General features: G+C 32.7%; 1 protein-coding gene across 1 annotated transcript; it reads left to right on the forward strand.

Moving 5' to 3' along the window:
- Positions 1 to 10,778: 10,778 nt before the first annotated feature.
- Positions 10,779 to 11,783, forward strand: MS3_00005647 (uncharacterized protein; the record flags this gene model as incomplete). The annotated part of the gene is made up of 2 exons (XM_012942936.2): positions 10,779 to 11,078; positions 11,721 to 11,783. 2 exons carry the CDS (start codon positions 10,779 to 10,781, stop codon positions 11,781 to 11,783), a joined length of 363 nt encoding a protein of 120 aa, XP_012798390.2.
- Positions 11,784 to 17,928: the final 6,145 nt, after the last annotated feature.

Here is a 17,928-nt window from a genome sequence, read left to right on the forward strand (position 1 = left end):
TGAATTTGAAAGAATAGATAGATAGAAATAGGATCTAGTATCTATTTAAAGTTCGTATTTGTTCTAAAACAAATCCAATTTTTCATTAAAGATAAGAGAGATATCTTCAATAATCTTTAACATTTTATATCATCCATACTAGAACTTACATTGAATTTATCCATACTGTTGTTAATGTTAATAAAGTCATTAATATTATATTTTACAAGCAACTATCATCACTTACATTTATTATAATTCATAAACTTGATGAGCACTATAGAAATGTAAATGTTCTCTGAGTTGTAACCAATGTTATATGCCGTCATTCATCACCTTACATCTCAATATGCTGCACATGATCTCAAGTCAATTAATGGCCACATTACGATTTGATCAATAGAATTCGATTAGTACTAACAAGGATTTGTCACTACCCAGTGATTAATCAATTGTAAATACATCTCATTCCTACAGAAGGCCAATCTCAATCCAGCTGACTCAATGATACTGTTGAGAACTTTGAAGCTGGGTGAAACAAGATTGAATCCTCTAAGGTGCATCAGTTTTCTCAAGATTACAGGCACATCTTAATGATGAATACCAAGTAGCAGGAAACCTAGGTCCAAGGTTTCTTATCGACTACCTCCAATCATCAGCTTACTTTAAGTGTGTTTTACATACTTGTGTTGTTTTTTTACATCAATCTAAAAGGTGTTGATCAGTTCAAGAAAGTTTTAAATTCCCACTAAAAAGTTTGTTAGTTAACTAAACAATTCGAAGATGATTTATTCCGAAAGGTTGTGAAATTATTATATTATTATTATTTAATAAAATAATTATCTGCATATAGCTCTTGTATACATACAGAAAATTATGAATTTCCTGTATTCTCTTGCTCAACTAAGTATAAACTTGTCTTATTCTTCAATGTTTATTGTAACCATATTGAAAATGTGTTTAACCATAGAAATAAATGATTCAAAAAAAAAGAAGAGAAAATGTAATGAAAACAAAATTATTTGTCTAATAATTTCATTCATTGATTCAATGTTTATTATTTACCAGTATCATGGGTATTTCCTCTTTAAGTTTCTATCACCATTTACAAAGACTTGGTTACTAAATATACAAAAAAAGTATTCTCTCGTCATAGCTTTAGTTATAATAGGCGATCTATTGATTTAAAAAAAAAAATAGATATACGATTTCGTAGTTGTTTTGTATTATTATTATTTTTTTAATAATCCATTTCACTTGAAATATCATTAATGAAACAATAAATGAATAAACACTAACTTATTTACACATTTTTCTAGTTGGATCATAAGTGAACTACTGAATTCATCTTAATAGTTGTCAACCAATCAAATGATGATGTCTATTTAATTCTACACATAGATGAACACACATATACACACATACATACCCGTGTGTATGAATCCACCTACGCATTTGTTTAGTCACCCAATTATGGTGTTTGTTCAACTATCTATTTCAATGATTCTTTTCAGCTTTTTATTTATGAAAAAAAACTTTTTTTAGTGAGTTCCCTTTGTACTTACTTTTTCAAGCGATTTATTTATTTTTTTTCAAATCTTTATTGAAGTGTAGTGAAAGGAGAGGTAAGCGTATTTTCTCGGTTTCTTCTTAATTTCTATCAAAACTTTCATCTATGTTAAATTTCTTTGCTTTGATGATCACTAAAAAAAAAATAAGAAAACTTAGTCATAGAAGTTTAGTTTCATGATCCGGACAGTAGTGGTTCAGGGGGGGGGTAGGTGAAGAAATAGAATGACCGGATTAGTTACAATGGAAAGTAACATGAAAACTCGATTGTTTTATTATTGCTTTTATTTGTAATTTGTTTACTTGTAATAAAAATGATCATTTACACACACACACACACATCACCTAATGCAAATATATTCACATATGAATTAACCCATTGTATTAGCATTTTAATTCTACAGTAAATTTAGTTACGTACAGAGAAATATGTTAGTGTTTCTTTTGCTATTTGCAAAGAATAAAAATGCCTACAGGGTGATTTTATTTTGGAGATTAGATCCATGTAGTATACCGTGTTTTCATTATTGATAATAAGAAAATTATACAGAACTTTTTTAATTTTCAAAATGAATTCTCTTTACACATTGATATCTTTTGAAAAGCTGTTGAAGATTACGAAACAATGAATACCGATTTCATTCAATTCTCTGACTCCTTAGTATTACTCACCTCAGATAAGCCAATCACCTGTATATTTTCACCATCGAGTACACTGAGTCGTAATCCTATTTGCAACGTCAAGAGATTCACTTGATAATACAGAGATCATACATTGGAAACATTGACAGTTGTCTTATTTCCCACATCATAATAGGGTTTTGTGATTGTAGTCATTTTAATGGTTGAATTTATGAGTCGATCTATGCTAGACCACCAAGCAAAACTCGGAACCACTGAACGGCTGTTTCGTCCCAGCATAGGACTTCTCAGTAGTGCGCATCCACAATTCTACATGGGGGACTCGAACACTAGACCTTCAATTTCGCGCGCAAACGCTTAACCTCTAGACCACTAAGCCGAAGTTCAGAGGTGTTAATGTCTAACTTCAATCGATCCATGATCTTGCGCAACAATTCATCCATTGTCCTAGGTAGATACATGACTCTACACGACACGGATTGGACTCCACTGGTCGTACATGGTTGAATTGTGCAAATCATAGCTTTTCAATGAAATATCTTAGCTACCAACTAATGAGTATATGATTGTCATATTGACATAGATTTTGTGAACAATGTTTAATAACGTGATTTTTCTGTGAAATGACCTAAGATAACTGAAAAAGGGATAGTCTCATATAGATGAACGTAACACAACAAGTAAACATCTTATATGTCTTTGAACTTTTCCTCAAAAATCCAAAGAATTTTAAGTAACTTATTAATGCGTCTAATCAGTATTATCAATCAAGAGATGATAAACCAGACGATTTTAGACAAATCACAAAGTCACATAAAAGTATAAAATACAAGAATGACTAAGCTGTTTTATGTTGACAAGTTATTCATCTACGTAAGATTGTTGACCATATAGTTTCTTTTTTCTCCTAGATCACTTCAGTATAATCTATATCCGAACAAATGAATTCTCTACAAATTCACTCGATTTTTTGACATAAAGCTTTCTGTACATTCTCATTTTTACATCACTGCTTTAATTAAAGGTTAGAAAGCGTCTAACATTGACTAAATCAGATATCATCACAAGTGTATATACAAAATTTCGAAGTACATTCCATTGAATTCAGTTCTCTACAACTTTTTTTCTAAAGAAGAAAAAAAGTCACTATCAAGCTATTTTCTTCATAATTTATTCGTAGAAAAAGTAAAACATCAACGTTTATTACAAAAATAAACAATAATTAATCATTATTCCTTGATACAATCAAAATTTATTCTAAAATTCATTTCAATTTACGTGTTCATCATTATGGACAATTAAAAAAGAAAAAGATAGAAAATATTAAAAACAAAAACAAAAATAAAAGAAGAAGAACAAGAAGAAGAAGAAGAAGAAGAAAAAGAAGCGAAAAAAAGGTGCCAAAGTTTATGAATTTCTTTTCTATTGATTCTTTCAAATCTATAATGAATTTCTTTTTCTCCAACGTACACGACGATTTTGAAACCATATTTTCACTTGTTTTTCAGTTAAATTTAAATTTTGCGCTAAATGAATACGATCAATACGTGATAAATATTGAATGTGAGAAAATTCACGTTCTAAACAAATTAATTGATAATCTGTAAATGCTGTACGATTTCTAGAATAATTATGATTATGATTATTATTTTGTTTATTGATTTTCTTTAATTGATTTAAATCATTCTGTTTATTATTGAAATATTCATTATTATTATTATTGTAATTTTGATCATGATTATTTAATGATAACTCAGAAGATGAATCAATAAAATTAGATAATTTAGATGTTGATTGAAATCTATTTAAATCTGTAAAATTAAAATAAAATTAATATACAGAAATTGTTATCAGAAGGAGTTTTGTAGAGATATTAGTAATTTCAATAGTTGAAATCATGAGTCGATTGAAGCTACACTACGATGGAAAACCTAGAAGCACTAGGAGGCCGTTTCGTCCTATTGTGGGACTCCTTAGCACTGCGAATCAACGATCCCACTGGCGGCATTCGAACCCAGGACCTAGCAGTCTCGTGCAAGAACGCTTAAATTACTGGATCACTGAGTCAGCATCCAATGATGTTAATGTCTAATCTCAACCAATCCGTGAAATTGCGCGATCATCTTCCATTATACTGAGGTAGATACCTGTCTCTACCCGATATGGATTAGCTCCATTCTTCATGGCTTCTCATTAGAACTACGAAAAGTCCCTCACGAAGCTAGTCACTAGAGAGCACATGGTAATTATTCGTAGAGAGGGTTGTGGAGATTATTAAATTTTTGATTGAGATCATGAACATGATCATTATCATGTACAATAAACATTCCCGAGTTAGACTTGTTCAAACTGAATAATTATGAATTTTAATTGTGGACGACTATATGATATTATGAAAGGCTTACAAATTACTGAGATGTAAAATATTGAAGCATTACATTTGTTGACATATTCTACTTATCATTTACCGCCTGGGAGAAACGAAAGATAAATTTATTAGAATTCATGTATTTATTTTACACTAAATATATGAAGATATAGAATGTTGTAAAAGAAATTGTTTCTGACTTTGAACTAAGTTTGAACTTGAATGTGAACGGGATTCCTTGAGCTCATTGTTATTAAAAAGGTAATGATTGCACAAATTATTGGTTTTTATATAAGTTAGTGGTTGTTCATTATATTCAACCTCCACCTTACATCTCAACATAGTGCACATGATGATGATGAAGTCACCTAGACTAGCAACTATATTGCAACTTGGTCGATAGAATTCGATCTGCACTAACAAGGACATGACACACATGACATTGGTCACCACTCGATGATCAATCATTTGTAAATATTAACTTTCATATTCATTTTAAAACAACGATAATCGGTTACACAATTCTTTAAAATATTAATTGTTCGACGACAGGTTTGTAGAGTACAAAGGAGAAAGATGTTAGAAAGTGTCCACTGATGTGGGGGTGGGTGTATATAATAAATTAAAAAGCAGAGTTATTTTTATCTAGTATATCAACAACGTTGACAGTCAGAACAAATATTACTTATTAACTTATTTAGATAAATAAAATATTTCACTAATCTGAATAAAACATGATCTTTATTCTAAAAAGAAAATTGAGTTATTCGTGAGGACTGATTATTCTTACCATAAAAGAATAGTTTACTGGTAATGAACATAAAATGCGTAACATTCGAAATGGTATAATACAGTCTAATTTCACTTGACTAAGTGATTACATGGTTATTTTACCGAGGACAGAATCCTACTTTAGGAAGCATCATCAAACTATTCAAATGACTTCAGTACATGATGAAAAACGAAGTTTTAAAACATAGTTTCGTCTCATCGAACAGCAAATTAGATAGAATATGTAATCTCACTGATTTCTGCCTCTTTTTATATTATAGATAGGTTTGTCGAAATTACTAAATAACCGCGTTGATAGTTGCGGAATATTTTAAGTTGATTGAACGTTAGAAAGACAGGTTACTAGATCCTAACTACAGGTTTCATATTCGATTTCTGAGGACGGTTCCTGAAGCATAATAATATGAAATTTCATTCTAGTGCAAATCATTGACGAAATATAAGATAATCTAGTAATCAGTTAAGTAAATATCATTTTAAATAATCCAAACTAATCTTTAAAGAAATCTGAGAAAATTCCGATTTTTAGTTCATTTTCGTCACTAGCTCTACAATAATTGAAGAAATATAGAATATCAGATGGGTTTTGTGGATATTATAGTAATTTCAATGATTGAGATCATGAGTCATTTGAAGCTAGACCACTATGGGAGACATGGAAGCACTGGACGGCCGTCTCGTCCCACTGTGGGGCTCCTCAGCAGTGCGCATCCACGACCTCGCCCACTGCGAGATTCGAACCCAGGACCTACTGGTTTCGCGCGCGAGGACTTAACCACTAGACCACTGAGCCGGTATCCAACGGTGTTAATGTCTAACTTAAACTAATTTACGAAACTGAGTGACACATCCACCATTGTCTTCAGTGAGTTACTATCTCACAACAACAAATATAGATTACTAAAAATCATTGTATGATACATGTTTTCATTCTGACTAAAAAAATTCTACCAACACCAACGATCTATAATATACATACATAGAGGTAAAATGATTAAAATCATCTATCACATCGAGTACCATAAATGATTCACATTTTAAAATTCAATGGTTTTAGAGAGAGAGAGAAAAAAAACATTTTCAACTGACTATCCCCAATCATAACATACATTCACCTACTCATACATATATCCACATATACGATCTATTTTCATTTGATTCATTCATTAGATTAAGTTCATTTTAATCAATTTCAAGAAAATTAATTATATCAATATTATTCAATACACTTACCTCTATTTAAATATTCTTTATTTATATTGATTTCATTATTACTATTACTATTATTATTCAATTTTTCTATTGTATATTTATTTTTATTACATAATAATTGATGATTGATTATTGATTTATTATATAATAAATCATTTTGTTTATATTGATTTATAAATAAATTTAAATAATTTTGATAATTTAAAATGAATTCATTATCATTTATTTGATTAAATAAATTGAAATTTTGTTTTAAATTTAATTTATAATTATTATTGATAATTGTATTATTTAATTGTTCATTATTTAATATAAAATTAGATAAATTTAATATATTCCAATATTTATTATTTATATTATAAATTTCATTTGTATTTGAATTCATAATTGAAGAAATCATAAATGAATTCATTATTATTACAATTGAAAATAATAATGACTAACTAGTACTGAAAAAAAGGGGGGAAAGATACTAAATGAATAAATAAACAATTCAGATGGTAATAAACTTTTCTCATTTTAGATTTTCTTTTTAATCAAATCAATTAACCAATCAGTTTTTTTCTCTTAGAAAAAAACATAAATATTTCTTAACAGTTCATTCATAATGTGAGAAAGAAAGAGAGAGAGGGAGGGAGAGAGAAAAGTATTTTAATTTGATTGGTTGTTATTTACATCATTGAATATATATATATATATATATTCATAGTTATGATTTAATACGTAACGTCATCTGTTATTTATTCTCGAATCCATTTTTGTGATGCAAAATTTTTTCTGTCCTCCTATAGACACATATATTTTCCATATATAACTATATAGACGAATGTATAGCTTAAGTAAATGATTTTGTCGAAAAGACAATTTTCTTCGTTGAATTCCCTTTTTCTTATTCACAATGATACTATGGGTTATTTTAATTATTAGACCATTTAGTTCTCAGTATTTTTCTTTTCTTCTCCTTAAGATTAATTAAACACTAATCTTATTTTTATAGATAGAATAGGTTAATGTAGGAAAAATAAACAAACAAATGTGTTTTCAAATGAGTTATATCCTTATTTAAAAGAAATTTGTGATAATTTCCAATAGATTTTAAGGATGATATTAAATAATAATTATGATTTTTTGTTTAGTATCAGAAGTTTTGTGAAGACTGTAATAATTTCAAGAGTTAAGATTATGAGTGAATTGAAGCTAGATCACGATGGAAAACCTAGATGGCCGTTTCGTTCTGTTGTGGGACTCCTCAGCAGTGTACATCCACCATCCCGCCTTGTGAGATTTGAACGCTTAACCTCGAGACCACTGAGCCGGCTGGCATCCAACGGTGTTAATATCTAACTTCAACTAATCCACGAAACTGAGCGACACATCCCCAGTCCATGTCGTCCTATGATATCTTTATATCCAGTGTTGTCTACTCCAACTTTGGCGTTTAGGTCTCTCATCGGGATGGTCAGGTTGCTTCCTGAACACTACACTATGATTAATTGCAGCCTCTCATATAATTGATAATTCTCATCGTTGTTGCTATCATAGGCGGGTGCATAACATTGAATAACATTCATTGTGATTCTGTTCTTCTTTATTTTGAAGGATACTCTGATGATTCTATATCCATGAGATTCCCATCCTATAAGCGTATTTTGTAATTTTTTGGACAGCATCAGAGCAACTCCCTTAGTGTGTGGGGTATTTTCCTCTTCGTGACCGGAGTATAGCAGCATCTCGTTTCATCACTCGATTCGCTGTTATATAACACATTTTATTAATATAACCGTTACATATATTTATAGATTATGACTTTCATTATCATTCAGTCAATCATGCATCATTATTTCAGAGTATATCCAGCATTTGGGAACCATCAATTGTTTATTACAATTATGACCTTAATTTTAAGATCTCTTGATCATCCAGCCACCGATAATTTGCAAATAACTGCTGTATAGCCTACATATAAAGATATACATTCATTTTACATATTATCAATTCACTTTTATATCAGGAGGGGTTTCGTGGATATTATAGTAATTTAATAGTTCAATTCGTGGGTCGATTGAAGCTAGTTCTAGTTGGAAGCAGTGACCAGTGGAGTTCAACCGGGTCTGTTGTGAGATAGTAACTCACTGAAGACAATGGTGAATGTGTCACTCAATTTCGTGGATTAGTTGAGGTTAGACATTAACGCCGATGGATGCCGACTCAGTTGTCTAGTGGTTAAGCGTTCACGTGTTAGACTGGTAGTTCCTGGGCTCGAGTCTCGCAAGGCGGGATCGTGAATAAACACTGTTGAGGAGTCCCACAATAGAACGAAACGGCCATCCAGTGCTTCCAGGTTTTCCATGGCGGTCTAGCTTAAATTGGACCATTTTTATATGTTTGCTTTCGGATAATATTACTATTGCCAAAATATTTACACTTTGATCCACCACAAATCATACTAACTTCTCATCTGTTGGAGCCAACATCTCTATATTTGTAGTCCTATTTGTAGTTAGTTTCATGTTTGGTGATTTTAGAATTTATGGTTGGAACTCCGAGTCAACAAGAATAGCCAACAAAAGTATGAATGATATTTGTTCTTCTTATTATTATTATTAATTTAAACAATCATAATCAAACAATCTTTATCACTTTCTATGTCATTATTCGTTCATTTGATCTGGTTCAATTATCAATAATAACTAATTGAACTATATTTCGTTCTCAATTTGGACATGAATACTCCTACTTTGAAAGGTTTTGTAGGTGATGTTGACTTTTTTATGGAGTTATTTATGACTATCCAAACAAATTGAGCTATATGGCCTAATCATATTTAAACTACCGTCAGATTTGTAAATCAGTCGTGGATGTCACTGTTACATATAATTCAAAAAGGAATAATAATGAGTGGGGTGGAAATTTAATTAGGTACTTCTTAACACAGTCGGATTCTTAGTGGGAGCTGATAAATCTAGATTGGGCGATTAATTAAGAATCTGTTATCCTGGCTTTCTATAATTCTAATCTAATAGGAAAATCAGGTAACCAATACAAATATATATCACATGGCACAAATTAGTGTGGCGTTTGATCCTGGCTTTTAATGTACACATGCCGTTATATCCAGACGGGAATAAATGAATGGTAACCGCTAGTAATTATTTATCGACTAATATTAACGAATATTCTTATTGTATGACTATCAAGTAATTATATGTATATTCAGATTCCTTTCGTTATAAGCTTTTATTTGATCTATTGGTTATTGTTATATGATTTGTTATTCTCAATTTATTTTCAATCTAGTAGTCGCAGTTTCTGACAATCACAGCCACTTTTGGCTTGATCTTGCATAAATGTTATTTTTTATACTATGGTATGATGTAGCCTGATTTTGCTTGTATATACACCAAGTATGCTGGAAATATAAGATTCGATATAACGGAGGCTGAGATTGGCGTTCTGGACTTAACAGGCAGGGCTAGGCAGAAAAATGACCAATCGGAACTGTGGACTGCCCGTACTGGTGTATGAGTCATTAGTTCGGTTGTATAAGTCAACGAATCTAAATTGGCAATAGTATATAATCATATAGCTAAGGACATAACACATCCATAGACTCAAAACCACATACCTAAAACATTATAATTTCATTCCATAGTACACAGTGTGTTAGTCTGTTTTTCGAAGTATAACGGGCATAAGCAACCCTATCGCAAATCATATAAGATATTTACCCATCCTATTTGTCAACTTTAAGTCTTAATTTCATTATAACTAGGAACTGAACCTACAGATATCCAAATAAAGGTAATTATATCGTATCTTACTTAAAAACATCAGATTGATGGCTAAGAAGACCTCAGGATGTTTATCATTTTGATATCACTTAATGAAGCTCGTGTGTTGGAACTTTGGTGTTAGTCCGTTCATACAGGTATTGGATTCGTGGCACTTATTCGTCCATTCTTTTGGATCGTTGACTTTATTCCTCAGTTCAATCTTATCGTGGTTGAATTGGGACAAGAAAAACAATAACTAAAAGTAGTAAGATCGTTTATTAATGGCAATAACTCATAGAAACTCCATAGTTTATTATTTGGCGAACCACCAAAGGATCTGTAGAAACCTTATAAAAAGATAAGTTTCACTTGTTGAAGTTTCGATAGAAAAATCTGTAACTGTCTGAAACTTAGTCGATTTTGGCTTTGTTGACGTTGTTCAAATGTCATGTGGACTCCGTGTTCTCAAAGACAAAAAGAGCGATGACGTTTCAGATACAAAAGGTTTGATTAATTTGAAGATGATGATTTGGGGAACAGGTGCAACAAAGTTAGCCTCTCGTCGTATAAATGTCAACGAAGTTGAAGTATTGGAACTGTTGACTCTGTTCGTTCGTAATGAAATTCGGTTTCGTGGTGCTTGTTCATGCGTTTTGGTTGGGCCTTTCGGCTTGCATACAGATTTGTCGGTATATTTATCTATCGCGGTTGAATCAGAGAAGATGGAGGCACATCATTCTGAAGTAAAGAGTATTTAATTCACTAAGTGTTGTTTTTTTTTGGCCAGACAAGCTGGAGTACTTCAACCAGGAACTGTTTTACCAATAGAAGTAAAATGCTCCAGATTATTGTGTAAGTCACTCCTTATAACAGTTTGGTTGTACAACTTTAATAAAGTTGTTGTTGAGGTCATCTAAGTCTCCATGTACAGACACTCTATATTCTTTTAGTGAACACTTTCTCGCTCCACATGTGGACTTATTAGGCACATTCTTGTTATATATTGCTATAATCGTTGCTATGTTCCGCTAAGAAAGTTTTCTCGTTTTTGCCTTTTCATTATGTTTTATCCGTCTACATTATATTCCCATATAAAAACATATTATTATTTATATAGCATTTAAATTTGTTCTTATTCATTCACATAGTAACGTGTATTTCTCATATGTATCTACTGTAAGAACAGTCAAGTGAACTGAATGTTAGGCATTTCGTGTAGACCAGGACTAGCAAAATTAATACTAGTTTTTGGAGTACATATTTTCATCCGAAAAAGTATTCGTTAAATAATTGCGTTACCATCCACGTAACGGAAAGTACAAGCTGAAAATCCCTCTACAACACTTTATTGGAAAGTGTTGTCATTTTTTTGTCTTGTATTTTAGCATTTATTCAGGTCTTTTCTAACCGCACTTTATGTTCTTCAGTCTTCCTCGTCTGGACTTTAATTATTTGGCCTTGGTTGAAGACTTACCTTTTTACCACGTATATTTACTGTTGTGTGTTGCCATACCATTGATAGCTAGGTCGAGTCTGATTAAACTCAAAGTCACGTTGTGGTTCAGCGTCTGACTGTTAACCTTTTACTATCTGTTTCGAAAGGCTACTGGAATCCTTGAATATAGATCTGTGGTCCCATCTTGTTGAGAATATTTTTTATTGATTCTCAGGCATCTAATTATTATTCATTAATTGTTCATTTAGTTGTTTAGAAGGTTAGTTTATGTTAGAGAAACACTTGACTGTATAGCACAGGCTGTACCATTTGAGGTATTTTGTGCTTTTGATACAGTTTGTTTTCTTTTTAAATTTGAACCGTTTAAATTGAGTACAGATTTTGTGTTTTGATATAATTTAATACGAGTCACTAAAAAACGCTTCACACGCTATACAGAAGAACGTAATTTGGCCTAATCGAATAAAATTTGGTTTGTTGGTTCTGCATTGAAACCGAATATTGGTATTTAGGTCGTAACAGTTTATGTGATAAGCCACTTATCCTTCAGTTTCGGAAAGAAGACCCCGAAATTTTCGTTTGAAACATTAATTTATAGTTTAAACTTGCTTTCATGTTATACAAAGCATAATTATTTGAATCTATTGATCTTTAGTTGACTTCACTTAATACAGACGAGGAGAGATAAAATAGAAATCAGCCATTAGTTCTGCATTAGCCGACTTAAACAGGTTAGTAAATCGCAGAACAAAATGAGTCAAATACGAGAGTACTTCGGAAACAGGCATTATATTCATCCTTTGATTTAGACGGATGATAAGAGACGCGAACAGGAGAAGGCATAGCCTTCTGGTCCAAAATATTATCTGGTGGAAGCATTAGTGGATCTCCAAACAATCAATGAATACTATGAGCAGGAAAACGGACAATGAATAAGATCAGTAAGTTGATAGACACACAAATAATATGTGCATGTTTATAATTATCAGGAACACTTATTAAATATATATATATATATATATATATATATATCAAAAGTTACAATCAATAATAAAAAAGAAATTCTTATTGAAAAATTAAAGACCAACCATAACAAGCAATTTTAATTACTAAATTCCCTCCGAAATCCATAATATAGCGACACACCGATTTTATAAGAGAGAAGCCTACTATACATCCTTCTTCATAGTTTCACTTAGGGGGACCACTTAGAAAACACGAAACAAACCCATAGGTCAACTAACTTTGACTATCAAATGTTATGACTTATCATAGAGTTTGAACATAAGCAACAATTTATCATGTGGCAATCAATAAATGCCCGCGATCATGTTTGACCTTCGGTTTGAGTTGCGATTCACATTATAAGCAAATAACTTCGTTAATTCAAACTGTGGAATCTTACCCCGCAGTTTCTTCAATGTACCATATAATATTTTTGTAGTGGCATTGGACCATAACCACACAATCCTCAGAGCTGAATACGAGATTACTCGGAAAATAGATATTCAATATCAGATGACCATCACTCACTGTTAATCATCTTGTAAAAACTTATTTAGCCAAATACATCTTGCAGCACCACATCACTTAGTAATATGACACATAGGCTTAACTGATTTCAATAACTAATAACCACTATATCTCAATTAAATCGTATTCCGCCTTATGATAAACTGCATACTTGCAACTAACTTGTATGCCCAATCAGCCGGCAAGTATAAATATAAATAAATAGTCTGCCGCAGATCAGAACATTGAGTCTAGAGCATGTCTCTTACGAATACACTCATGTTTAACGATTTGTTCCTAGCTATCTGTCCAAAATTCATATAATTGTCACTCACGTATTGAAATTTTGTTTTGATAACCATTCATGTGCATTAGTAGTATTACTAAATTCTATCACGGTCAAGTAAAAATGAGGTCGAGAAAATCTCTCCGTAACTAAATAAACCGTATCAAACTAACTAGAACACTATAAATAAAAACAATATATTTGTAATATCCCAATGAGTAGAAAATTAGATTTTCTGACGTTTCGTAACTCAGTGTAAGTCACTTCTTCAGAGAATAAATAACCAAATTAAGATTAATCCAAGTTTAAATAGTACAACGGAACAATGCAATAATAATATTTGATCAATCAAAAACGTCAGAAAATCTAATTTTCTACTCATTGGGATATTACAAATATATTATTTTTATTTATGACAATCAACCCAATGTTCAATTTATTCGAAATTATCAAATGAAACCTTGGTGATGATACCTATAACTGGAACACTGGTTGGAATTCTTCTGCACGGTAAGACTTTTGTTCTTTCAGTTAACCTACTAATACAGATGCAATTGAAAATCACATATGGACAGGTTACCGGCATAATTGTAAACTGATTTCATAATTTAAACCAAAACTAATGCCAGTATTAGCATTTCTACAATATTCATTACTTTAATATTTCTAAACACAAAATACTTACTACCTATGCGTTAAGTTATTAACCAACGGCTATTAACACACATCGTTTTATTATTATGGTAATCCCATTTTTTATAGCTCAAATCTTCACCCAAATTTTCATTTCAAGCGTATTAAGCATGAAGGCAGATGATTTAAAACTATTACATGTATTTCCCGACCAGATGCTGCCGCCTTCTTTTTGATTTATCTTTCAGCTTATCAATATCCAGAGGATTCTACCTCTTCTTGGTAACCTCCGGCGCGCGACAATCCCATCCCATTTGGTATCGAACCAACACCACGTTGATTCTAGTAGGAGAGTAGTGTAGTGGCATTGGACCATAACCACACAATCCTCAAAGCTGAATACGAGATTACTCGGAAAATAGATATTCAATATTTAACGCGGAGAAATACCTAAGGATAGAGAAGGCGCGAACAAGGTATTGAATGAATTGGAGTTGATCGAATGGCATGGCTCGGTCATGCAGGCGTGGTCCCTGCGGAATATTACCTTATATCTTTTATTCATATTAAATATATTGTTCTTTCTCTAGCCTAAGCTTGTTCTTCATCATGTATTGGTAGTTGTTACGATACAGTGAGTTGGTGTAGACGATAATGTGACTTCCACGTAGGGTCTTATAGATTAGGCAGTTATATCATGACAAATCTACAAATTTAGGATTAGGTCTATTATTAGAGCAGTACTAATATCATAGTAGACCATAATTCTACATTTTCATACCAAACGTAAATCTTTCAGTTGATGCTAGCGAATATGCCATGAAATATTTCCTTGTTGAGCTTTCTGTTTATAGGCTTGTTGTCCATAATTCTTCATTCTGGCTAAAGTTTTTCGGCAAGGTTGTCGTCTACGGGACAGAGGTTGCTGACTCCGTGCCTAACCCTCCTCCTTTGCCCGAGCTTGGGACCGACACTTGGCCGTTTACCGGACACCATCGGCAACAGCCTACTGTAGTAGAGAGCAAACAAAATTTCATCTGAATAGGAAATTAAGAAAAAACTCTGGATAAGATACATTGTAGAAATCATCAGACTGCATCACGAGACAAGAGCAAACTTGGAATCCTAGGTGGAGGAGGAAAAGAGGATTACCAAGGAACACACTGCGTCGGGACTTGAGAGTACACATCGATAGGATAAGTAACATCCCGAAAAGATTGCCCAGGACAGAGTTGGTTGAAGAATCCTGGTGGGTGGCCTGTGTTCTACCACAAAGCGTAACAGGCCTAAGTACGTAAGTAAGCAAATAATCCACTATTGCTTCCTAGACACTTCCCAATTTTCATAGCTGCACTTTCGTTAACCGTAATATTATGACCTGAAATATCCATGAGTGACAATTTAAACATTCCTACTATGTTGTGGTATCGCAAGCATGTAACAAGTCCTAAAGCAGTTTTTCGAAATCCCTCTTACGTGACGGAAGATGGTGTTGATCAATTTTGGCATCCGTCATTCTCCTGAGGTTCTATATTCTTGTGTTTTCGCTCGTAAGAAGTACTTCGTTTAGATATGTGTCGTATAATCAATAGTTTTCCCATAGGCAATTTATCTTATCAAGCATTCTCTTTCGAGAGCCCTTATTAGTACATAACCCGACTAAACATTTACAAATGATGGAAACCATAACTTTTAGACTTTTATATTGCTCTTAAATTACGGATGATTTACTACAAATCACACAACACGACTTTCTCGAGCTACAAGCCAGCTCTCTACATGTCATGCAGTTCAATCTTATACTTAGAATGTTAAACACATGTACTCATAGTCATCAAAAGAAAGATCATTCAGAAATACGGCTAATTTGACTGGTAGGTCGACGAAAAAAGGAGACAATTTGTCTTTACATAGCAACGGAAAAATAGGTATGTAGGTAATAGGGATGACCAGTGATTGTCAATGCTACCACCCGAAACTTATTTTTTTACAATAGCTACAGTGAGAACCAAACTAGAACTCGAGAGTGATGGGTGAGAAGACATTATATTTGAATTCTTGAAGTATGTGTGACCTAAGCTAACTAGATATCGTAAGCCATATGCAGCGAACGAGGGACAAAACTAGGTCGGCAAAGGTGGTTAACTGAAAACCTCCAGTTGGGAGTGTGTTCATTAAAATTAGTAGAGCCAGGCACAATGTCGAAGACTTGCGAAACTATTTCTTTTGAACTATTACCAATACAGGTGTGATATATTATTCAGCCGAATAGTACGTTACAAATCAATGGTGATTCGTAAAATCTATTGACGTTCACATCAAATACTTCTGTGGTGACTCACATTTATCACGAGAACACGACTGGTTTAATAAAAACAATTATTATTATAACCAACTGTACCAGTGTTTGTTTTAATGTGCTAATGACAGCTATATTTTGCTTCCATTCTTTTACACACACTTTGATTGTAACTTCGCGCGAATTCGGTTACGTTCTGCAACCAAGCTTGTATCCTGGCACGATTTCGGTATCCTTTCGATACCACGAGATCGCCAGCGAATATATCTCGACTTGGCCCATTAATTGCCTTCTGATATTTGGCTTCTCGGGGATTTTATGGATTTCATTGGTTACGTTCAACCCTCGCCTTCTGATTCACTTGGCACGCGATCCTTGGTAGCGGCGTTCATAGTTAACCTCAACTCGACACCACGCTACACTTCAATAATCTTTCCAAAATAAGCTACGTTAAAATGTTAGCAACTAATCTGGTCAGGCTAACAGGACTATAATTACCAGGATTAGATCGAAAAATGTTTTCAAAACGAGGACATGCTATAAACATCCTTACATTTACTTCATAACCTACCTTGCGTTACTGAAAAATCAAAACGTATATTCAAGGGTTCCGTGAGAAGTCTTAGCTTCCTCGGTAGCTTGAAATATATTTCATTTTCTTCTGTCACTTCTTTTTCTAGCATCTTTATTTATTAGTTCAAGGATTTAAAGTTCTTGAATGGCCATTGCATTCAGGTATGTATTAGTGCCTCGATTACTTCAGTAAGACATGTATTTCTACAGAATCTATTAGCTAGAACAGTCTGGGTAATCCAATAACGGTTCATTAACCACATGCTTCTTGTGTTATTAAAGTCTTCAAAAGTTAGGATAAATCATGTGAGCATGTAATAACAAAGAAGCTGATGCACCACATTGTCCTGCTGATCTAGCCAGCACAGGCATACTTCTAGGAATGTGCTAAAAAATTAAGAGTGAGACTGAGTAGCCCACTTTAGGTTCAACTAACCATGACGTCAAATAAGTCTAGTATCTCGTTGATTCTTTAACATATAACAAAACATGCGTTGAGACAGTATCAACTAAATTTTACTCGAATGAGCTCTCCGGTACTTCTGCTATTATGTGTTTTGATTTCCCAGATCGTGAAGAAAACTATCTAACAACAAATACTTTCCGCTAGAAGACCTAAGATAACGCTCACCTGTCAATAATTTGTCAACCGTAATGGATAGGTTCCAACCAGTTCTTTTACATAAATAACCTTCATGAGCCAGTTTTATGACTACATTAAATGAAATAAAACTTTTGTTGAGAATAATGGTACAAAAAAATGAAATCAGCAATTTAAGATCTGACAGCAATTTAAATGCTACTGGTATTCGAAAATCGAGTGTTTAAATAGCT

The sequence above is a fragment of the Schistosoma haematobium genome, chromosome 3, assembly GCF_000699445.3.
Source record: "Schistosoma haematobium chromosome 3, whole genome shotgun sequence".
Taxonomy (NCBI): domain Eukaryota; kingdom Metazoa; phylum Platyhelminthes; class Trematoda; order Strigeidida; family Schistosomatidae; genus Schistosoma; species Schistosoma haematobium.